This window comes from Enhydra lutris, unplaced genomic scaffold (assembly GCF_002288905.1).
Source record: "Enhydra lutris kenyoni isolate GAN:26980312 unplaced genomic scaffold, ASM228890v2 scaffoldscaffold17, whole genome shotgun sequence".
Lineage (NCBI taxonomy): Eukaryota > Metazoa > Chordata > Mammalia > Carnivora > Mustelidae > Enhydra > Enhydra lutris.
The window spans coordinates 7,891,709-7,916,442 of record NW_019154101.1 but is presented as its reverse complement, the minus strand read 5'-3'; the positions used below and the strand labels follow the sequence as shown (position 1 = coordinate 7,916,442).

The window sequence follows — 24,734 nt, the reverse complement described above, 5'->3', positions numbered from 1 at the left end:
ACTTCAGTGTGTCTCCTCATAATCCATCACTTGCCCTACTTATGGATGACCACAGCATAATAAGCAAGGGAAAGGCAAGACTGCATCCTGGCTAATTCCACACTGTGCTTTAGAGGCATGCTTGCTATTCCCCTAGCTCTCCTGGAGACGGTTCCAACATCATGCCTGGTGACAGATGTTCTTGATGACTCTTGGAGACAAGTGTTTGTGAATGTCACTTGGGCTGATAATGACATGCAGGTCACTTAACTTTCCATGTCACACCAGGGATGAGCCTGAGCCGGGACGGGTTGCTGTCTTCTCCAGGCAGGAGGGAGGCCCCCCTTTTTCTGACTCCTCTTCTGCCACCCTCCCTCTTCCCCTTGTGACCCCTCCTTGCTCTGACACTGTCCTCATTAATGCTGGCCACTTCCTGAAAGGACAGGCTCTGGGGCAGAGAGATGGGAGAGTTGGCCCTCACCGGTCACGTGGGAAACATGCCAGGCCACTGCGGGACTCAGCCATGTGTACGCAGGGAGGACAAATGCCTTGGAGGTCAGCAAGAACCATTAGATAATTAGGAGCTAATTATCTGATAAAAGAGCAAGACCCTATTTCATAGTCAAATTCAAATCCTGAGTTATCCATGATTTGGGATTACCTATGGCTGCTTCCCCCTTCCTGGTATGTGAAATAGAACCTGATGTTTTCAGAAACTGCTCACAGCTCCCCATGGCCCCAGATGTGGATCAATGATGACCTCTTGATGATTCATGTCCTGTTCTGGTTAGACAATCTGAGCCCCTTCCAAAGTCCCTGTCTGTGACCTTAGGGCCCTGGGGCTCAAACCTCTATGACAGAGGGCACCCTAACTCTGGGAGGTAAGATGTTAGATTATCAGACCCAGCTGGTAAAAGCAGGTGGATTTAGCAAGAGTAATAACTGTATTGCCTCAATCATGGGATTATAAAGGTCTTGCACAGAATAAGAGACCATCAGGTCTGGGATCATGTAAGCCAAATGTTTCCATACCTGCCTAAAGTCAGGCTGCCCCCTCAGTGTCCCTGGTCAACCAAGTTCTGCTTGAACCCTTCCGGTATGGGCAACTCACTACTTTGTGGCAGCTCTACTTATTCTGCTGTTGGGAAGCCCTGATGTTCATTTCCATTCTGTTAAGTACATTGAGCATTGACCCAGTAGCTGTTGTGGGCCAGGACTTACTAGAAGCTGGGAGTACAAAGATGAGTACTCATGGAAAGCACATGCTGGAGAGAAAGAAAGATACAAAACCAAATTTCACGGCCACATGGAGAGTAATGACAGAGGTATGTAAGGCTGTTGCTATTGGACTTTTCCCTTGTAATGAGCTGATGCCCACTTTCATATGTGCATGTGCGTGCATGTGTTCATGTGTTTTCCGCTCTTCTGCTCCTAAGCTTTTTGAATAAGTTAAGGGAGGTAGGTCTTCTTTTCTGAGTCATCTCATCTCCAAGGTAACCTTCCTCCATCTCCTATGAGCTTCCAGAATCCCATTCTCATCAGTTGATCTCTGGACACACTGCAGTTAGTAAAATGACTCTTAAGACCATGCCGTCCTGTATCAAACAGTCCACGGCTCCGCTCCAACTGGCTTGAATGATTCAGTGGTTAGAATCAGAATCTCACACAAGCTGAGCATTTTCCTCCTGTTAACACAACCAAAAACCATCGGAGTCTCAGCATCTCCATCACTTTGTAGGTGTAATGGCCTTGAGATCAATGAAAACTCAGAGCCTAGGCCACACAAAACTCCAGTCAAGCCAGATTTCCCCCACCTTGTGCTTGTTCAGTTGAGTCCTTGAACCAGAGGGAAGGGAATACACATTTTCTGTGTCATTATCCATGACAATAGGAAAATGAATCAAGCAGAACAGAAACAGGGACAGAAGCAGAGGAGGCACAAGGCAGAGGCTTTCTTGCACGTTCACATCAGTGTATCAGTCTGGTTACATGACCAATTTCAAGTGCATTTCACCAGCATGCATTTCTCCATTTTGTCCCAAACACAAAGTGAGATTTTGTCAAATGTCCTGTAAAATTGTAATAAGCTCTGTTTATGGTAGTGAGTCACAGCCAGTGGAAACCCCTAGGACATTTTCCAAGGGTACTTAGCATCCCCCGAGATTCGGATCCACTTCCCCGTGGGGACGCATGGGACTGGGATTCAGTGGAGAATCGCTGTAGGAGGACGATGCCCACAGAGACGTGCTGCCCTCGCTAATGATGGGGAGGCATGCCCGTCCGAGCCGCGGGTCCACAGTGTCTCCTGAAGACAGATCAGCAAGGGGGCAGGATTTTCTCCTTGTGAACCCATGCTGGGCCCTGGCAATCAGCATTCTTCTCTGAGGACTTACCGCCATCTGTTGCGAAATCCTTTCTAGAATTTGGCAGGGACTCCATGCCCAGCCTAGCATCCTATGCTTTACTCAGTCTATTCTTGGAAAAGCAGAATATCCGCCCTTTTCCCATCTGAGGCGCTTCTCTTTCTGTCCGTGCTGCCTCAGGACCACGCCCACAGCTCGGGAACCTCATCTACCCCTTCCTTTACTCTGGGACTGGACCCTGGGGGCCTGGGGACCAGGACCCACCCACATTCTTCTATTCCTTCTCAGTAGTATAGGTCTTGCCCTTCCTGGATTGCTTGGATCCTGTCTCTGCTCCTTGCCCCTGTATCACACCCTGGACAAGTTTCTTAAATGCAAAGTGGAATAATCATAGCTCTCCCCTCTCAGGTATAGTAAACACTAAATGAGTTGGTCCGCATAAAGCCCTTGCTATAATAGTGCCCGGCTCGAGGAAGCTCTCATCGCAAATTCGTGCCCTCCCTGCTGTCCCGGCGCTCCTAGCCCCGAGGGCGGGGGCCCATCCGAAATGGCCAGGCTGGCCTGTTGGCTCCCATCTAGTCTCATTGCAAACTCCTTCCCATCCAGCAGGCTGTTGTCATTTTTCCTTTTTGCTACCAACACAGATTAAAAAGCCTCGTTGGGCTGCCTTTGGCTCACTCCGCACAGCGCACACGCCTCCTCCTCTTCCGCTCTGGGCCTTTCTTCCCTTCTTGTGTACACTTTCCTGCTCAACTCTGCGCATGTCAGAAGCCACAGTGCCTCCCCAGTTCATTTTCTAAAAGTCCCGTTGCCTATTTCGGTGCCCTGTTTCTCTAGGGCCAGAGTCGCTGTCGGGGCGCTGGGCGGCTCCGCTACAGAGCCGAGTCTAGGCGCGGACTTCAGAAGGCCTGGGTTCAAATCCCTCCTGCTTCTTTCTGGCCGCGGGAGCCGGGGAGAGCTTTCTGATTCTCTGGGCCATTTCTACTTCAGACTCTGCACTTGAGCGATAGGTCAGAAGCAGTAAGCCGGCAAAGATGGTGACCCGCCATCGCCGTTCCTCTCATCTGCCTAGTCTCACTCTGAACGTTTTCTCTAAGATTTTGGAACTCAGACTGAATTGTGTATTTAACCCTCCTCTTCCGTTTCCTCCCCCAAGCTCGGCAGGCAAGATAATGGTCTTCCTCTCACCATCACTATTACTTCTACTAATAATAATGATAATGATGCATGTACCTCCAACACGAGCTGCGCACTCACAGTATTTGGAGAGCCTTCTGAGTTCTGTCTCCTCCGGTCCCTGTGACCGCCCTCAGAGGAAGTCAGCAGGGTTTGTTTGTTTTTGTTTTTGTTTTTAAATTATTATTATTATTATTTTTAATTCCAAGGTTTCTGATGTTCTCATTTCATTTACTTTCATGAACCTAGTGTCTCCAGGTTCTGAGCCACCGAATGTAAGCCGCTCGAATTCTGTCTTGAGAGACATCAGGAGCCAAACCCCAGCCCCTCCTATGCCCCAGGCTGGGTTTCTGGGGTCCCCAGGGAGGGGCATCATTTGGGCATGCTGCTGTCTGAACACCAACAGCCCTGCTTCCCCCATCACCCACTGCACTGTCTTCACTCCGCCCTTTGCCTGTGTGAGCCTCAGAGCAGGTAGCATTTCACTTTTACACTTTTTATCAAAGTCAAGACCATATAATAAATTCACAAGTGAAGAAATATACTTATTTCCCAAAGGTCAACCTCACAAGTTATCAGAGAAATGCAAATTAAAACAAGTTCCATTTCTCACCTATAAAATTGGCAGAGATGAACGTGATTATATATTCAGTCATTGGCGAAGGTGTGGTCGAAATGGGCGCTGTCACCTTCCACCGGTGTGGGGGGTCAGTAAATATTTACATGCAATGTATAAAGATTATAATTTACTCATTAAACCAGTAATTCAACCCTTAGAAAAATAAGCTAAGGAAATCACTGAACTTGCACAGATATATTTAGGTACAATGATCGATCAAGGCGCTACTTCCAATGTTCAAAATGAGAAGCTAAATGTTCAACAGTAGAAGATTGGTACAGAAATTGTGGTACAAAGAAGTGAAAAACATTTTACTACCATGGGAACTAAGCAAGCTATAATGTGGCGTGCAAAGAATTAAGAAATACAAACTAGACTGACCGTAAATATTGTTCTGAATTGAAATAAAACTGAGAAGCAAAATGCCTCTAATTAACTTTGGTGGGGTTACAGATAATTCTTATTTCTCTCTTTGTCATTTTCTTTTCTTTCTTTTTTTTTTTTTTAAGATTTATTTATTTGTTGGCGAGGGCAGAGGGAGAAGGAGAGAGAATCCCAAGCAGACTCCGCTCTGAGCACAGAGCTGGACACAGGGCTCGATCTCATGACCCTGAAATCATGACCTGAGCCAATATCAAGAGCTGGACACTTAACAAACTGAGCCACCTAGATGCCTCTCTCTTTGTCATTTTCTTTACTTTCCAAATTTTCTACAGTGACTATTACTTTTATAATTAGAAAAATACATACATGTATATTTAGGCTTAATGATATATCTATAGATCTCTTTATATGTGTGTGTGTGTGTGTGTGTGCAAACATTATTTTCGATTCTAACGCTGCTTTCTGTACATCTGGAGAAGCGAAGCTGCTCTCCAGACAAACCAAGCGTATGCCAGGCCAGGGAATTGCCCTGGTTTCCACCAGTTTCCATGATGCACCCCAGTCTCAGGGACTCCATTTGTGGAATGAATGCCTTCCTTATGAGTTCTTCTCCCTCACACATTTCCGCCCAGAGACTCATCAGCTGAGATCAGAGCCAGAAGAACTCTCAATGCTCTTGACCGCTCCTGCACCAGGGACCCTTTGTGTGTCTATGAAGCCTATGGGATCACTTCTCAGAATAATCATTTTGAGTGCATAAAAAAGGGGTACTTGGGTGCTCAATCGACTAAGCGTCTGACTCTGGATTTCAGCTCAGGTCATGATCTCAGGATCATTAGCTCGAACCCCGCATCAGACAGCGCCTGGAGCTGGCCTAAGATTCTCTCTCTCCCTCTCTCTGGACCCAACTTACTCTCCAGTACTCTCTCTCTCCCTCTGAAAAAATAAAATAAAATAAAATAAATAAAATAAAAGCATAAAAGAAAACAGAGGATTTCCAAAGAAACCAGGCGTTTCTCGAGCAGTGAGATTCTTGGCCATGTGCTTCATGTTTACCGAAAACTGAAGCTGGCTGAGACGGGAACTCATCCGCAGTGGGAGCTGGGACCCTGGGACCTGGAGCTATCGCTCTGTGAGCTCCTCCCTCCGAACGATGGAGGTGATTCTGGGGCAGGTTTTTAGTCTTAACCTCCCTCTCTACCAGGCCCAGGAAATGACCCCTTGGTCCAAACCATACATTTACAAGGTCAACATCATTATCTCTGTTGCCAGACTGGTGCCCAGAGATGCCAGCATGGGGTTGCAGGGGGTTGGACAGGATGACCCCACCTGTAATATCCAGGCTTCCGTGACCTGCTTTTGCCAATCAGAGCTCATCCGGGTGTCCTGTGGGACCAGCTGTGAGTGGGACAAAAGGACGCTCTCCTCCCTTGAGGGCTGCTCAGACAGAAGAGACTGTGTGGGGGAGTGAGGCCAACCAGAAGAAAGTAGAGCTTAGGGAAGGTAAGAAAGTCTAAGAACACAGGATGCTGTGGGAAGGCCTTTGATCTGGCTGAGCTTGGAGCAGCTTCCTGACTTTAATACTACATGAGTCAACACCCTACCTCTCCCTTTTCCCTTTCTCTTTCTTCAGCCAGTTTGGATTGGGTTCCATTACCTGCAATCAAGTGTCCAGATTAAGGTACACATTGTTCCCATTTTACAGATGGGGACAAACAGGCAGGCCGGGAGAATTAAATGACTATCAAGTGGCGGGGCTGTGATCCGAATTCTACTCTTCCTGACCTTGTGCTTGAAGCATGGCTACATGCATGTCCGGGTAAAGGCCAGATCCACTCTTCGCAGGCTCATAGTCACATGCCCACCTGCCAGAGCCACGCCCTGGGGAGCCAGGTCCTCCTATATACACATCTGTTGGGGCTACCCACGGAGTTCCTTTCTTCCTACACTTGAGTCGGTGTGCTTTCTGTGTCCTCTTACCTGCACCGAGGGCACAACTCGCCCCACGACTCCCCAAGGCACCTCTCAGATAAGGGGCATGGGTGGGAACAGTTCAAAACCCTCCCCAGCGCCTCCTCCTTCCCCAGCCAGACAGTTCCCTGCCCCGCTGCCACCCCGGCTCACCTGTAGATCAGTACCTCATCGTCGGAGCAATTGTACTGGAGCTGGTACATCTTCACGCGGGGCGCTGACTTGCTGACTGACCACTTGACCAGGGCCGAGGTGGTCGTCACATCGGACACAAGCACAGCACGTTCCGGGGGGCTTTTGGGAGGCTCCCCACCCCCACTGCCTCCACCTCCCCGGCTGGTCTTGCTGGAGCCGGTGATGTCCGAGAGGCGGGACTTGGGGGGAGCGGTACGGCTGGTGCTGTTGCTGAGGTGTGGCAGCTGGACGATGGAGACCTCTACCATGGCTGTGGCCTCCCCAGCAGCGTTGGCTGCGATGCAGGTGAAGGCGCCGCTGTCCTGAGACGTGGTGATAAAGATGTCCAGGGTGCCATTGTCATACACGGCGGTCCTTGAGGAGTTCCCCACCAGGCGGTCATCGGGGGCAACCCAGTGGATGAGGGGGCTGGGGTCCCCAATGGCCTTGCACTTGAGCGTGGCTGCTTGGCCCTCCAGAACCAGCAGCTTGTGTGTGTGCTGGGTGATGAGAGGTGGCTCACACACAAACTCCTCCTCGCGCACATGCCAGAAGTAGCGGCCCTTGAGGCCCCCCGGGGAGCCGCAGGTCTCCAGGTCATCGTCCCGTTCCAGCCTCCTCAGCCAGAGCAGCTCGCAATTGCAGTGCAGCGGGTTTCCCCCAAAACTGAAGGACAAGGGTGGAGCAAAGGGTGTGGCGGCCAAGGTGGAGGCCTGGGAGCGGGCAAAGATGGGGTCTGGGGGCAGCTTCTGCAGCCGGTTGGAGGTGAGGTCGAGGCGAGCCAGCTTCTGCAGGTCGGCAAAGGTGCCCTCAGCGATGTGGTCCAGCAGGTTGTGGTCCAGGCTCAGCTGGTGGAGGTTGACCATGCGCCGCACGGAGCCCCAGGGCAGGCCATGGAGGTTGTTGTAGGAGAGGTCCAGGTCTTCCAGTGTGAGCAGGAAGTCCTCGAAGGCCTCGTCGGCAATGCCACCCAGCTGGTTGTTGTTCACGATGAGGTGCTGCAGGTTGACCAGGCCCCGCAGGGTGTCCTCCCCAAGGCTGGGCAGCCGGTTGCTGTCGAGGTGTAGGGAGCGGAGGCTCTCGAGGTCCAGGAAGGAGAAGGGCTGGATGTGGCTGATAGTGTTCCTTGACAGGGTCAGGTCCACCAGCCCCGTCATGTTGGCGAAGTCCTGGCGGCCGATGTGGATGATGAAGTTGCCACCCAGACGCAGCTCCACCGTCCGCCGGTCAATGTCAGGAGGCACGAAGAGCAGCCCCTTGGAAGGGCAGAGGGTCCCCAGTGACTCAGACAGGTTCTGGCAGACGCAGTACTTGGGGCAGGCGTCGACCACGGCAAACGCCATGCCAAACGCCAGCAGGCCACCAAGCAGGGTCTCCATGGTCTGGTCACTCAGGCTGCGGTGCCTGGAAGGGAAGGACACAAGGTCAGGGTCAAGAGGCAACTTCCTAATGCCCTACCAGGGCTTCACCTATCACTCTAACCCCTGCCTTTCAGAGCAGCAGAGAAGGGCCTGTGCTCCTGTGAGGTCTAATCTCTTCTGCCAATCGATCCCGCTAATATAGTTTTTTTTTTTTGCCTTAGTTCTTATCACCTTCTAACAGACTATGTAATTTGCTTACTAACTATGTTTATGGAATATTTCCTATCTCCCCCACTGGAATGTCAGCTCTACAATGGAAGGTTCTTTTGTCTGTTTTGTTAATTGCTGTATCCCACACATCTAGCACGGTGCCCAGAACACAGTAGGTGCTCCATAAATGTGTTGAACGAATGGATTCCATACCAGTGGTTCATCTGATAATCATCAGACTTGAAAAGTGTGTTCTGTGTATTTTGAAGCACTTTGACGGCCTGAAATCAAACTGGACCAACATTCACAAGGAACAAGGACATGGACAAGGAGAGAGCTGGCCCCGGAGATGCCAGGGTTATTGGGGAAGTAGGTACGTTTCCGCATGGAGAATCTACATGGTGGATAAAGCTTTGGGAGTTCAGGGAAGTGGAGAAGGGGGTGAGGCTGGAAGCAAAGGCATGAACTTCTTCTGAGCACCCTGTTATGTGCTGGGTCCTCTGCCCAGACCTCCATGCACATCATCTCATTTGGGCTTTGGGAACGGCTTTCATAAGGAAGGGCTTATCTGTGTATATAGATGAGGACTCGTCCACCCTGAATGGCCTCCTTCCAGTGTTCACTCAAAAGTCACCTTCTCCCCGAGGCCCCACCCCGATGGTGCATGTCCCTCTTTCCTGCTTTGTGTTCTCTTCTGGGAGCTCATCATGATCTACCTTACTGTCTATTTGTTTCATCTTGTGTATTGCTTGTCTTCTGTACTAGCAACAAAGCCCCAGGATGAGGGGACTTGTTTTTATTCACCACCACATACTCAGGGCATGAGGCTCTGGCTGGTACCTAGTTGGTGCTTTTGGATGAATGGATATCTAGGGAAGGGAGGAATGGACTCTGGCTCAGGTCTTTGTGCCTCTGAATCTTACAGTTTTCTCACTATTCCATGTTGTACTAACTTAGTTCTATTTATGTGGTGCTAAAAACATCAATGGGGTTGGACGTTTGAGAATCCTGCACACCGGTTGGGTGGCTTCTCTCAGAACAACGTGCTACCGAGGAAGGCCTTCTGAGGCCACGGAGTTGGGGACGCACTGCCCGCTTTTTCTTGCTGTTGCAAAAGCTCTGTATGCATTAGCAAGTAGAGAAGGGCTGAGGAATTCTGCTGCAGTAAAGAAAATGGATTAGTGTTTAATTCTGCCTTGCTTCCCTCCTTTTAAGCTAAAGATATTCCTTTTTGGAAGCAACCATCATTAATATCTAGAGGAAATAGGGCTCCAGAGCTCCCAGTTTGAGAAGCACAAGTGCAGAAAAAAAAAAAAAAAAACCACCTGGCAGATTTAAAATGATATAAAGCAAATTTTAAAACTTATTCCAATCAGATACGACTTTATGGTGAAGATATGAATTCCATTATTACGTCTTTCAGGGTAAATCCCCCACCTAAGACCCCTTAGGGTCAGAGACTAAATCTGTATTGCATCTGGATAGAGTGTTGTTTCTGATCAGCCCTGTCCGATAGAAAGATGATTACTAGCCATTAAATGTAACTTAAAATTTTCTCATGGGCATATAAAAAGGGAAAGAAGTGAAATAAATTTTAATGTATTTTATTTAAACCACTATATTCAAAATATTCTTTCACATAGAAGCAATACATACAATTATCAATGAGATATTTAACATTCTTTTATTCATACTAAGTCTTCAAAATTGGGTGTGTCTTTAATACTGAGAGCGCATTTCAAGTGCTCCTTGGTCATATGTGGCCATCGGGTATCATATTGGATAGCACTGTTGGAGCAGGTGGTGGCTAATTACATCGGAGGGCCAAGTCTAGCCTGCCACCCGTTTTTGGAAATAAAGTTTTATTAGAACACGGCCGTGCTCATTTATTTGCATATTATCTACAGATATGGCGTGTATGTGTGTGTTTGTGTGTGTGCGCGCTACAGTGGCAAAAGGGAGTAGTTACAGCAGATATCACGTGACCGGCAAAGCCAAAAGTATTTACTGTCTTGCCCTTTCTGGAAAAAGTTTACTAACCTCTGTTGTGGTGGATTTTTTTTTCCCCTCTTTATCTTCTTCATTACGATCACCATCATTAAAAGCCCTTGCCAATGTGCCTAATTCTACACATTCTGCTCTGGGTTCTTCTGAGCCACAACCCACCCTGCCAATCCTTGCTCTCACAGCCCTGAGGGGTCCTGGCCACCCTGACCTAGGTCCTACCAGGAATATCCAACCCAGAGGTGTCCACATGTGGAAGCTTTCTGCCTGCCACTGTCTCTGTGCTCAAAGGCGCTCTGTGCTCAAAGGGTCTTTCAGGTCCTTACGGAGCTGGGACCCTGGCAAAACAAACAGGAATCTTCTCCATCTGCATTGACCCTCTTCTTATTTTTTTAGCACAAGGACACATTTTTGCAAGGGGCTGGCCATGGCCACTACCCAGGTTTATTTATCTCTTACCACTCTCCGTTCCGTTGCTTTTCACGTCCCAGCGAGGCTCAGCATCTCTCACTTATAAATGCAATGCTCGATCTTCCTCCAAGACTGCCAACACACTCTGGTCTCTTGCTGGCCTCGCTCCCTCCCTCCACTCCTGCCTGGCCAAGTTCCTCTTCCCCCTCCACATCTTGATGGCTTCCACATCACCTACTCCAGGAAGCCTCCGCACAACCTGGACCAAATTCAGCTCTGCTGCTGTGTGTCCCTTATTCTATACTTGTCCTACGGAGTGCTCACTGAACTTCTAATTATAATGCCTTCCTTTCACATCTATCTGCCTTCCTAGACTGTAAATGCCAAAAGGCAGAGAACTTAGCTACCTTGTCCACCCCTCACTGTATCCCCAGGGCCTAGCACCTCACCCAACTTCTAGCAAGTACCCAATAAATATCAATTAAATGAAAATGAAGTAGGAACTGAGCCAAGGGAGTTTCTGGCATTGTCACTGAGGTTCTGAGGTCTGTATTAATCCTGTTCAGGGTTCATTCAGTCGGTCAGCTGAGAAAACCACTTTATGGAGAGGTGTGGTCACAGCAAAAAACTTCAGAAGCATCTTCTGTCAAGCATCAGCTGCCCTTCCCAGCATGACTCACTCTGGTCCTACAGTCAGGGAGTCCCTGTTCCTCCGGCTACTGCGTCTTCTTAAGTAGAGGTGAACAGTGTTCCCTCTACCCATTGGGGATCCAGGGATGTCCCTCCCTAGTTAAGTGGGAGGCAGCCGTGTGTGTGCATATGTTTGTGTGGTGTGTGTGTGGGGGTGGGGGTACTATGCTGAAAGCCTAGGGCCCCGAGAGAAAGCCATCCTCCTTACAGCTCTCGCCTAAACACTGAAGTGACCAAAGGCCAAGAGGCACGTCCAGCATTTTCATATCATGCTGTGCAAGGAAATGGGAGGGCTTATCAAGTTCCTAGGAGTCCAGGGCCAAACTTGCTTATGGCCTATGCGAGCTCTCTGTGGTTTGTCCCTCCAGATCCTCCCCTGGCCCCTCTCCCTGGGAATGCTAGCCGTCTGGGCAGACTGCCCCATCCTACAGCATCCTCTGGGGCTGGCTGTCCTCAGTCCCGTCACCTGTCCTCTGCTAGAGAGCAGCAGCGACAGCAAGCAGGGAAGCCTGGGACACTCCAGGGTGCGCACCCTGCGCGGGGCTCATTGTTTCAAACAGTTTTGTCCTTGGAAATTGCTTTTTAAAAGTTTGTTAAGGATTAACAGACGTCTAATGAATTCAAAGCTGGGACATAATAGAACTGGGTAAATATATTTTAAGTCATCAGCATGGAAGATTACTGACAGAGAAGTGACTACTGAATCTTAATTAAAATTGTATTCTGAGAACTGTCACTTAATATATGACTTTCACAACCAAACAAAAAGCAGCTTAAAGCCCAGGTTGGGAGGGAGGCAAGGGAAACGTGTAGGTGCGCATAATTAGTGCACGCCCGGAGTGGGGGCTCCCTCTCCTGAGCAGGGAGTTGAGCTGGAAGGGACAACTTGGTTCTCCTAAATATGTCTGATGGGGGAGGTGGCAGAGGGGAGCAAGGAGAGGTGGAGATTAGGAGTAGAGGTCCAGTCTCAGGAAAAAACGAGCGGATGAAAGCAGGCAGGAGGGGCTCCGTGATTATTTGTGGGCAAAGCTGAGAGAGGTCCATGGGGATCAGAAGCGAGGCTGTGAAATGGATGCTGGTATCAAATGTCAACATCAGCCTTCATGCAAAGGAATCCATCTGCAGAGGAGTAAGAGCTCGTCTGCTCAGAATGTCTATGAGCCTGGGCTAGGGGAAGAAGGGAAGGGAGGGGACTGCCTGGAGAGGCAGACAGAGGACCCCGGAGAGGAGGAGAAACACTCTTCCCTGGATCTGCGGTGCTCACAAGAACCTGCGTGTCTCTGAGCAGAAACAGTGTCTCTTCCCTTCCTGGGTTTCTTCAGGTGATTTCCCAGATGCTCTGCGAGGTGATAGCTGCCACTGGTCCATAAGGTACTCGTGTGCAGTTAGGAACAGGTGCCTCTGCAGGGCATTTGTAGGGCCCCTTTGTTGGACAGCCTCGCACAGTAAACAACCTACCCTCCCATACTTGTGGCCTTGAGTATTGCTATCCCCATTTCAACCACTAGGAAATGAGGTTCAAAGAGGTTTGGGCCAGCCCGAGGTCTCCCAGCTACCCAGAGAATGATGACTCTCTGGCTCTAGGCTATCCTTGGAGGAAAGCAGACACCCCTACCCCCCCCACCCAACCCCATAGCCCAGAGGCTTCCATGTGCGTGGTGTACAGGGAGGAAGTGGCTGCCACCATCATGGGATTCTTCATAACCTGTAACGGCCAAGCTGTTTGACTAAATTTGGGCACTTGCATTTCCTGCTTAGGGATGTTGTTCTCAGAAGCAGGGGCCTAACTGGCTCAGAAAGACCCACCTGTCAGGCCTCATGGTGGTGATCCACACACACACACACAAACACACACAAGCACACGTGCACGCACACACACGCATGCACGCACACACTTAAATATACTGGCAATAAATATAGCGTGTGGAACTAGGGCTGATGGTTTGTAATCAGAGTCTCCAGATGGGATTTTATATTTAAAACAAAGGGGAAAAAGAAAGGCAAGGACTGAAAGCGGAAAACTAATGGACATGGCGGCAGAAAAGGAAAGTTCCCGTTCGTTGCCTCCATGATGAGACCACAGACTTTCATCCCCACTCCCTCCAGCCCCTGGGCCCTGCCTCCCTGTCAGAAGCACCTCGAGCTGTTCCAGACAGAAGAGGCAACATTCAGCAGATGGCTGGCACGATATATGTGATATCTCTCCACCCTGATTTCCATTTAAAAGATACCTTAGCAACCAGCCAAGGAGCCACCCGCCCCTAGAGCCTGTAAATCAAGTAAGATGCCTGTCTCGGCTTCAGGTAAAAAGAAATGGACCCTCCAGCATGCTCCCAGCCAGGAAAGTGTGAATTAATAAAAGTGGGAGGGGTTCAGATCTGTCAGGAGAGGCAGTTGCCTGCGCCTTCTTTCCAGACTTGCCCTCCTGGAGCCCTTGCTGCTCCCCATAAGTCAGACCACTCAAGGCGAGCCCTGGAGGGACCGGTTCTGGAGCCAGGGGATAGGGAAAGGAAACTTCCAGACAAGAGCTGAGGGGGCTGCTTTTCTGGTCTTGGAGTTGGCAGGTGGGGGCCCTGCCCCCAGCCCCGTGGTTGGCTCCAGGGCGAGGCTTCTGGCCCTTTCAGCCCCATCTCCAGCACCTCCACCACCCAGGCCCCCTCAGGATGTAACAGACTGGGGCTCCTTTTAGGGATAAGAAAATGAATTAACACAAGACAGCTGATTTCTCCAGCTCCCTGTCAGATGGTGCCTTGTAGGCAGATCCTTCTAGAACCTTCAGAAAGAGGGTAGGGAGCAAGCCTCATGAGTCTGTGCTGGAGACAGAGAGAGCCTGAGACCTCAGTGTTCCCAGTCTGATGGGAGAGGCCCAGCCTCTTGACCTCAAGCATCTCCTATGTTGATGTTGGAGTCACAGCTTCTCCTTTGAAGGGGGTAGCAGGAGAGAGGGAGGTGAGAGAGAAAGAGGGAGAGAGGGGAAGCTGAATCCCCAAGGGAGCCCCTTCTCCTCCGAGAGTTTCTTGGCTACAGAAGACACTCACACAGAGCAGACAAGAACATTCTCTACTAGCACACAGAACAAAACCGTGGAGGCAGAGGCCACATCCTGAATCCCTAAACTTTGGCATAAACTTGTTTAAAACAGGGGTCTAAGACAGCATGGGCAACAGGTAAAAAAAAAAAAAAAAAGTGGGGGGTGGATAATGCCAAAAACATCAAAAGGGCAGAATGAGCTCATTTATGCTCTATTTAAACTTCTATTGTGCAAGATAAGCAGTTGTTATCGTAAGTAAGTTATTAAGCTCAGAGCTGCTTCCTCTCTGTTCTCAGTGACAGCATTAGGCCTCTGTGTTAATGCATCCATGATAGGTTTTATTGTGTTGCAATGTAATTATGTGTTTTGTTCTCTCCTACCCCATTCACCTGGGAACCCCTTCTTGGCAGGGACTGTATTTTGTTCAGCTCTGAATCCCCAGTAGCAAGCTCAGTACCTGGCACTTAGGAGGCATCGGAGACATGTCTGATGAGAAAACGAATGAGCGACTGACAGAAAATGAATACTTCCGCGTGACCAGTTGTAGCCCTTGGCACCTTTGCCACCCTGCGCATGCTGACTTGTAGCAGGAACACGCTCGCCCTTGTCTGGGGCAGGCCAGGCATGCTGGAGAAGCAGTGCCCTAGACAGCAGGCCCAAAAGTGCTTCCCCATGAGAGAGGACGGAGGATAAGTACCTCAACTCCCTCCCCCAACTGGTGAGATGATTCTGAGGCACAGTCTTCGGTCTCCTGGAGGTCTCTGGTGACAGTGAGCCCAATGTCCTTTGGAGTCCTCTGCTCCTCACACCCCATATTGGCTTGGCTCTCTTCCCTTCCCCACCCTCACTCCTCTTCCTGCGTGACCTGCAATCACCCGCCAAATAAAAACCACCTCCACTCAGATCCTTGTTTCAAGTCCTCTTCTGGGGAATCCAGCTCAAGGCCCACTTCTTCATTATAACTTTCATTGTGTGAGGTACCAACCGAGGTTGGGTCACTGTGGAAATGCCCCACATGTGGAAATGAAAAAAATGATATGAAAATCACACACATTCTCGTCAGTGACAAAAATAAAACAAAACAGAACAAAACCTAGCAGCTCTGGCAAGGAAGGAGACCTGAGTTCCCACACAAAGGATTGGTCGCAAGAGTTGAATGGCAATTGTTTTCCACCCAATGTATTCACCACCAGGGCCGTGGAGCACTCCCGCTCTTGTCTCAAGACCGCTGTGAGCCAGTGTGTGAGTGAGTGTGACTGAGGGAGGCCCATGGGCACACGCATGTGGAGTGCCAACACCAGGGTTGGAAAGTGAATGGAAAGGTGTGTGTGTGTGAAGAAGCAGGCATGTCTGACTGATCACGCGCCTGGAGGCGCCTCCTGTGTGAGTGAGGGGGTGTTTTGTGAATGGAGGTGAGTGAGTAAGTGAGTGAGTGAGTGAACGGGTTGTGTTGGCCTGAATGGAGGGCTGTGAGGGAGAAGGGGGGGGGCTGGTTTTACGAATGGGGGCCTGAATGTGAATGAGGCTGCCCGTGAGCCGATGGTGTGTGAGGAGGGGAGAGAGAGCAAGCTTGTTTGTTCGGCTTTGATGGAAACAAATGCTGTTTTGCTGCCGTGTTGTCAACTACAGATGCATTAATCTCCATGGTTGCCTGTGATCTGTCCCTGCTTAGGGGACACAGACAGCCCACGGGGCTGGCGGCTCTCAGCATCAGTTTAAGCCTTGACCTTCCTCCCTGTCCCTGTCTGTCAGCCTCTATTCCAGCCCTTAGGTGAGTGTGTGGGAGCTCTGGTTTCACACAGAGAGATCTTTGCTTTGATTTAGTCACAACTTTCAAGATTCCTTCTCTAAAATGCCCCTGCCCCCATTTCGAGCACCTTTTGGATGCTATCACCTGGAGCCTCAAGCAAACATCCTGCTCCAGAAGCCAGGTGGACCACTCTATTTGTACCTCAGAGGGAGAATGTGGAGGGTATGGATACATAGGGAGGCATTTCCAGTCACCAGGACCTCTCCAGTCCCTTCTCCCTTGCCCTAGGTCTCCCCCAACACCCACAACAGATTCATGTTGAAGAACCCAATTCTTGCCATCTTAACCCTTCCCTGCTCGAAATCACAGAGCACCCCTGGGTTCACTGACTCATAAGCACCCTGCCCCCAAGCACCCTGACTTCTCCTTGGGCCCACGTTCAGGGGGCAACCTCAGTGTGTGGTCCTCTCTGGGACCGGGCTAATGAAAGGAGCAGTGGGGTGGATAATTCAAAACGGCAGATAATCCAAAACTCATTTCCATTTGGCTAGGGAAGGTTCACACTATGATTTACTCTCCTCATTATGTTTGGCTCAGGCTAAAATTAAAATTGGCTTTTCTTCTTCAAGCCATCCAAGCTACAGGGTAGGCAATGACTAGAGAGCATTAAAGTTCACTCCAGCTAGAGAACATAATATAGGGTCGATATCTCACTAGGATATCAGACTTGAAGATCACTGGAGATAGGAGTTAAATCTCTCTCCTCAGACTGGGGCTCCCTGAGGGCAGGGCTGTGTCTCCCCCCTCAAACTGGGGCTCCCTGAGGGTAAAGCTGTGTCTCCCTCAAACTGGGGCTCCCTGAGGACAGGGCTATGTCTCCCCTTCAGACTGGGTCTCCCTGAGGGTAGGGCTGTGTCTTTCCTCAGAATGGGGCTCCCTGAGGCAGGGCTATATCTCCCCTCAGACTGGGGCTCTCTAAGGGCAGGGCTATATCTCCCCCCTCAAAGCAGGGCTCCATGTGGACAGGGCTGTGTCTAATCCCTATATGGCCAGCATCTGCCCACAGTACTCCCTCTGGAACTGGGAGCTAGCGTTACCAGTGTCCTGCTCCCTCTCCTCACCCCACTCTTAGGGTCCCCATGAGGGCCAGTCCTCCCAGAAGTGGCCCGTCCAGCAGGTAGGCAGAAGGCTTCAGCTGAGCAGCCCGGGGTGGGATATCATTAAGGTTCCCAGGCTGCTCTGGGAAGGAGGGGGTCTCATTACAAAGGCCTGCAGTTATTATCCTGCCCTGTTATTATGTGTTTGCTAGGACATCAAGCATGGCATATTTAATCTCGGGCTCCTAATAACACCTCTGATTATTAAAACAGAAAGAATTTAGACAATCAAATTGGCTTCTTGATGAGAGTTATTTTTGCCTGTTTCATCTCGCCTGTTTGTGGTGGTGGGCCCGGGGCTGCTCACCGCAACGTGGGACGTGGGCATAGAGAATCCCGTGTTGCACCTCCAAGGTCTGTCTGGTCTTTCCTTGGTCCTGGAACAGAATCATCAGCTAATGGTCAACCTAGACCAACCTAGACCATGTTACAAGGTGACATACAAAAGCAAGAGGATTAATCCGTCAGGGCTACGTTTGCTGTTTGATAACCCTCACAGATTCCCTAGCAGACATAAGGCATAAGAAAAAGCCATAAAAGAAAAAAAAAAAAAAAGCTTCCTCCCACTTTGTAAAAAGCAAATGGAACAAGGCCCTCCTGTCTGTTCCCTCGCTGTGTCGCTCTCCCGTGTCCTCCCAGTTCTGGGGACCAGGGATGGAGACGCATTATCACTCGGGGTTCTCGGAGGAAACAGGTGACAGAGTGGAAGGGTTGCCTGAAGGAAGTTTAGTGAAGGGACAGTGTACATGGATGTGGGTAGGGTTGGGGAGTTCTAGAGCCTGGGAACTGGCAACAGAGGAGAGGCCTTTACCCTTTTGCTCCCAGGCCTGGAGGGGCCAAGGCAGAGGGCAGTTTCAGGAACCCGGGCCTGTCACAGCCACAGGAGCAGAGTGGCCCAACAGGAGTTGTGACCCTGAGTAGAGGCCACATCCGTGGACCAACTGCCCTCTGGGAGGGAGCCGGCCAAGAAAGTAAGCTCCTCTCTCTCAGACTGCCCTCTCTCCTCCCGCTGGGACCTTCCAGCAGCCAAACCCAGGAAGTCAGAGGACAAGGGGGCCTGCATGACACTGTCCACACAGGTCAGCCTCCTGGGCCACATGGCAGGGCTGTGGAGAGTTTACTTGGAAAAGAGTCTGCACTCAGAGAGAGCGCCCTTCACTGCTGTCAACTTTCCCAAGGAGTTGGCAGATAATAAGGCCACTTGGAAGTCTAAGAAAAACTAGGAGGAAGAGGGAGGGGGAAGCAAAAAGGAGGAAGAGGAGAAAGAGAAGGGAGAGATTAATCCATTGAAAGCAGTAAACCCCACAGACTCAAGGGCAGTAAATATGAATTCAATTTAGTTTTGCCATTTACAGAGCCGGCCTTCTTAAGCGCTGACAGGCTGATCAGATAAAAGTCACTGTCACCACCAGGACGGCACATTTAAATTTTTATTGCAAACACCAGGCTCCATTACCCTGGGATTTGCTCTCTGCATCTCTAATATTGTCTTTCTTCATGTTGGAATGTGAGCGTCCGGACTCACAGGCACAGACTAGCAGAGCAGGAAGAGCATGTGTGAGCCTTCTGGGCCCTGGGTCCCCATCCTGGCCCTGTCCTGGTCCTCAGCAAGCCTCTTGTCTTCTCTGTGCCTCAGTTTCCACATCTGGGCAACTGGGTTCTGTGTGCGGTTGTAGGGGACAGTCATCTATTCAGGTCTATTTCCAGCCCATTGAATGAGATTGGTGGGGGGGGCACGGAGACTCGGGCCCCATGAGCACCCTAGTCCACTCCCACCCTAGCCCCTCAAGTGTGGGGCATGTCTCTGTCTTCAACTCTGAAAACCTCACAGGGTTTCTTCTTTTCCTTTTATTTATTTATTTTTTCAGTTTACAGACTCATCTCTCCCCTTTGTCTCCTTTTCCCTCCTGTCCCCCTTTCTTCCCATGATCTTCCACACTTCCCTGTCTCCCTCTGCCTCTGCCTATCTTCTTTGTCTTCTCCTTCTTTGCTCCTTTGTCCTTTGCCCTGGAGACTGTCTGGAGATCTGGAATACTGCAGCCAATTCCTCCCTCCTACAACCCTCCATACTAACCCCCACAGCCTCCACCACCCCCAGACACAGGACCTGCCAAACTCAGCAGCCGGGACTCAGTTGGGCTTCTGCTGAGCACACACTGTTCATGGGCATGCAGACATGGGGATGGAGAGAACTGGACAGGACATCCCCCCTCTTCTCAGGAGGAGCTTACACATACCTGACTAACTGTAATCCAGCGGGGGTGGCGGGTAGTGTCCACAGTGTGTCTGGCCCCTTTTGCATGTTATCTCACTTACACCATTTGATAGTGTAATACTATTTGCCCATTTTAGAAGTGGGGAAACTGAGGGTAGAGAGAGGGATGGCAAAATGCTATGAGGAGTCTTCAGAACACATTCCTCCTAACTAGAGCAATGGAACACTTCTTGAAGGGGGTAGCATAACCGTGGCCTTAAATGGTAGGGGGTAGGGTTTCAGCATCTAGGGTTGGTGAGCTTACTGAGAACATTCTAGAAAGACAATGATTCAAGGTATTGTGGGAGTCAAAGCAGTATTTAACAAAGCTGAGTAATTATAGAAACCTTTCAAAGGAAGACCCTTTCAGAAGTCCCAGTTGGAGAATTGCTGTTCTAAGAAGCCTGACTTCGAGAGAAGGGGTCTAGTGGGAAGCACACAGACTGTGGAGTCCAGCCATCACACGCACTTGAATCCTGGCTGTTACTAGTGTGTGATCATGGGCAAGCTGCTTGACCTCTCAGTGCCTGGGTTTCCTTGCCTGTGAAACTGGATAATTTCATAGAGTTGTGAAGATTAACTAGGTCACTCCATGTAAAACACTTAGGCAGAGCTGAGCACATAGTGAAATCGCCAAACAGCATCACCCATTATAATTCTTATTCTGTGACTGTCTTTAAGTCACAACCGGCTGTTCTCAAAAGAATCTTTGGTAAAGAATGGATCTGGAAAACGTAAAATGTATTCCAGAATTCAGCACCCCTGGGGATCTCTGTCAGTAGCTGAAGAAATTCTGTTCTGGTAGGTCACGTGGGTAGAGGTGAATGCAAGTAAAGCTGGGGTTAGGAAGCAACACTTGAATCTTCCTCCAGTCCGGCTGCTCCCCTTCTAGGGTTAGGCTGGGGGTAGTTTGGGGATAGGATGCCTCCAGGCCCAAGAAAAAAGCAGAGATTTTTTTTTTTTTTCTTTAGTGAAGGAGCCTTCAAAGGCCAAAGTGCCCAAGACCCAGAAAATCATAATGGAGACCTGCTCGGGGTTCTGGGGTGCTTTCCGCTCACCCACTGCCGTGGGGAACACAAAAAAGAAGGGTCCTCCAAGCCTCCTCTCTCATCACTTCTGGTTCTTTAGTAACTCCTTCTCTCCCTGCTCCTTACCACCAATGGCCGCCAGCACAGCTGCTGTGTGCCATGCTCATTACACTTCTGTCACTGCGGTTATGTGTATTTATTGTGCTAAATCCTTAGCAGCTATAAATATTTATTGAGCACCTGCTGTGCTGGGCTCCATACAGAGTCTGAGTAAATAGCTCCTCTCTGTTCTCTAGGAGGCTGCAATCTATGAAAGGCCAGACAGAGAGACCCAGCACTGAGGGAAGAGGGAGAGGGGTGGGGGGCATGAGTCTGAAGACTAAAGCAAAATCCACCCTGCCTCCCTCCTCAAACCAAACTCACAAAGAAGCAGAGTTGTGTCCGCTTGTTTAGGGGCTCCTTGAGGCAGGACTGTCTCCCCTCAAACTGGGGCTCCCTGAGGGCAGGGCTGTGTCTCCCCCTCAGACTGGGGTTCCTGAGGGCAGGGCTCTGTCTCCCTGGACTGGGGATCCCTGAGGATCCCTGACTGCAGGGCTGTGTGTCCCCCTCAGACTAGGGTTCCTTGGTAACAAAGTCTTCCTTTTCTTCACCATGAGAGTAATTCTTCAGGAACACTCTATTTATACTTCCTCTTTGCAAGGGGTAAATACCCCCATGGAACTTCTCATTAACCTCAGGCTAAGCACATTTCCACCTTGTGTCTCAGTTCCCCCTAGGAAACTAATAGGGGCACTAATTAGCTTTATCATTGCGGTGATGTTGGGGCACCTGAGTGGCTCATTTGGTTGAGTGTTGACTCTTGGTTTCAGCTCAGGTCATGACCTCAGGTTCCTGAGATCCCGCCCCACTTTGGGCTCCATGCTCATTCGGGGACTCGGCTTAAAGTTCCTGGCCCTCTCTGTATGCGCACATGCTTGCTCTCCCTCTCTCTCTCTCTCTAAAATAAATAAATCTTTAAAAAAATTAAAAAATAAACAAAGTTGCAGTGATGTTAGGATATGGAGTGAGACTCAGAAGTAAGCCTCAGCCCAGTCTCTCTTCTTCTCCCAAACATGGCTACCTTTTGCAACACCATAGACAAACACACTGTCACTATTTGGTGATGTCTTCTAAACTAACTGGGGACCTGGGGTTAGAGAATATTTTATTTATTTTACTTTATTTCATTTCATTTTATTTTATCGTATTTTAAATTAAAAGATTTTATTTATTTACTTATTTATTTTAGAGGGAGAGAGAGAGCTCACCCCAGAGGCCCTACCTGACATGTCAAAGAGCAGGGTGCTCCCAGTATTAGAGAACAAGCAGGTGAGGGTTGAGCGGGGTGCCCCTGAGCAATGTCCTTCCCAGGGATCCCAGTGTGGGAGGGAGTGTGAATGCCTCCTCTTATTCACAATATCACGGATCTCAGGATTCAGGCAGCTTGCTGATTTGGAATAGGGTCTCACACTTTTCTGCTATCACTGGGAGAAAGAGGTTCAGGTATTTGTTGAGGCAGCGAGGGTTGTGTTTCTCCAGCAACTCCTGGGCTTTGGTGAACTCATCAAGAAAGTGCTCCCCTCCAGACCCCACCTCAGGGAGCCTCCAGCCCAGGGTAGGGTGAAAAAATTATTATTATGGTAATCAGGAGGACAGAAGGAATTTGAAAGCAAAAGGGAGCTGCCCCTGACAGGGTGTGACTACATCTGTCCACAGTCTCCTACTACCCTCAACTCCCTCAAATGTCCAAAGGGTGTTTGGGGGCAATGAGATCTCTGAATTCTCTTCCAGCTCTAACCTTTTGGAATTTTTATTTTGCCACAACACTCAAAAAGATCAAATAAATCAGTGGTTAAAATATTAATGTCTGATTAGGTGAAACAAGAATTCTGTACTGCCTCAACCAAGGAACTAAGTCCCTAATGAAATTTTAGGCACTATCCTCTGACTCATGGGGGTGGTATTTGGAGATACTATGAGGCTGAGAGAGTCTAATCATTTCTCCTAATTCACATTACCTAAGTGCCTCCTGCCATCCGACAGACAGCAGAGCCAGGGAAGATGAATGCCTCTGGCTTAAGTTCCCAAGAATTGCCGAGGAGATGGGGTGCTGTCTCAGTAGACCAAGGAAGAGGAGCTGAGTCTATCTTGCTAAAGTGAAGAAATGAGAGAAACCTCTTGGTGTAATTGGGAGAGGTAATGGGGAAGTCAGGCTGGACAGTTGGGAAAGCAATCAAATCAATCATGTCTTCCTTAACACTCAGCGCTGTGCTCTTCCTCCAAGTACAGAGACTCCTGGTTGTCCTCTCATACCCATTCTCTTCTTTCCCAGTAAGAATCCCCAGGTGTTATTTGCCCTAAAGGTCATGCAGAATAAAGACTACACTTCCCAGCCTCCTTTGTACCCAGGTATGATCATCTGACCAAGTTCTAGCCAATAGGCTATGAGTAAGCCACTAGAAGGGGATACCCTGGAGATTTCCTTAAAGGAAAAAAACACACTCTTCTTTGTCCTTTTCTCTTTACTAAGAGCTGGAATGTAGATGCACAGATAGAGCTTGAGTATGTATATTGGTTCACTAATTGGTAGTCATGTGTTGAGGATAGAAAACAACAAAATAGAAGAAGCCTGGGTACCATGGTACTACCACATAGCCCTGGACTCCCTATAGTTTTTTGTTGTTGTTGTTCTGCTTTAATTATAATTTTTTTGAAATAGTTTAAGATACATAAGAAGATTTTAAAAATGGTAAGAATTCCCATAGACTGTTGACCTCCCTTTCCCCATCTTGCTTACCCATAGTGCATAGTCAAAACAGGAAATCAACATTGGTGCAATGCTATTCACTCAAATATAGAACTTCCGCTGCACTTTTACACAAGAGAAAAATAAAAGTCATTCCCATTTAGGCCACTTTTATTTGTTCTGTCCTGTTTTGTTTTATCACTCACCATGAAATCTATTTCTAACTGATATGATTTCCAAAAAGTATAATAAGATAACCTCCCAGCTCCATCCTGAGCAATGTAGGTGGTAGGCGGAAGTCAAGCTGGCCTGGATGCAATGGGCTATGGGGAGAAGTCTTTTTGGACAGCGAGAGGCACTAGGCCATCAAGCCATCTTTCCCTTTGATGGTGCTGGTAGAAGGACTGTCCTCTCCCACCTCCTTGCTCCACCACCCATCTCTGCAGGCATCTTCGCCTCCATTCCTAACTCTGGGCTCACCCTTCTCCTGTAGGAACTATCTCCACACCCACATCTTCCCTACCCAGAGCTCTGCATCTCCCTTTTAGTTCATGGACACCCAAGATGCTAATTAGTGTTGCAAGCTCCTGGCCCATCAAAGTCACATGTCAAGAGAGAGGAGCGAAGGCGGGTGACATTTGTTGGTATTTTCAACTCGGGAGAAAACAAACAAATTACACTGGAGTTAAATGTCAAAGGCCCCTGAGCATATTGCAAGGGAGGGAGGAGAATTTCCTCGTGGGGACAGACTCGTCTGTGTCCCTGAGTAGATATGTTTGGGAGATGCAACTGTGCTGAGGCCTGCAAGGAAGACCAAGTGGGTGGTGTTTGTCAATGTCCAGCTGCATCCTGCTGCAGGCAGACTGGACAGTCCCCAAGCAAGGACACTCATTCATCATACATGCATTCATCCAGGGAACATTTGTATAAAAGACCATAATGGGTACTATGGGACAACCAGCAATGAAACATATATGGCTGGTTCCCACTTTCTGGGAATGGTCTTTAGAGAACATAGAAGTGAATAAACATCTAACGTAAGAAGGAAATGACCATTATCATTGGAGGTACAGTGTTCTTTAGGGTCTCGGATAATAGAGGGGAAAGGAGGACCAGAAACGAATTTTAGGGACTTTTGCATGAGGCATGAAGGATGCACATTTATGTCGGCATAGAGTTGAAGGTGCATGTGAGTTGAAGGTACTGTTCATGTCAAAGAAAGCATCGAGACATGTCCACCCTTGTTACTCTTAGCTTTACTATCATTGCTCCCCACAAACAGAAGAGAAGTATCTCCAAGGGAGCCAGATATATGGAACATAATCTAGCACAGGAAGGGTTTCTGGGGCCTGTGAACTTACTGAGAGTATGCGCTGAATTTTGTGTG

General features: G+C 49.2%; 1 protein-coding gene across 1 annotated transcript in view; it reads right to left on the bottom strand.

Annotated features, from left to right (window-relative positions):
* Positions 1-8,140, bottom strand: part of LOC111147836 (leucine rich repeat and fibronectin type III domain containing 2) — a 37,487-nt gene extending 29,347 nt beyond the window's left edge. The window contains exon 1 of the mRNA XM_022504089.1: positions 6,646-8,140. Coding sequence (XP_022359797.1) covers positions 6,646-8,045 — 1,400 coding nt within the window. The 5' untranslated portion in view covers positions 8,046-8,140. The remainder of the gene's footprint in view (positions 1-6,645) is intronic.
* Positions 8,141-24,734: the final 16,594 nt, after the last annotated feature.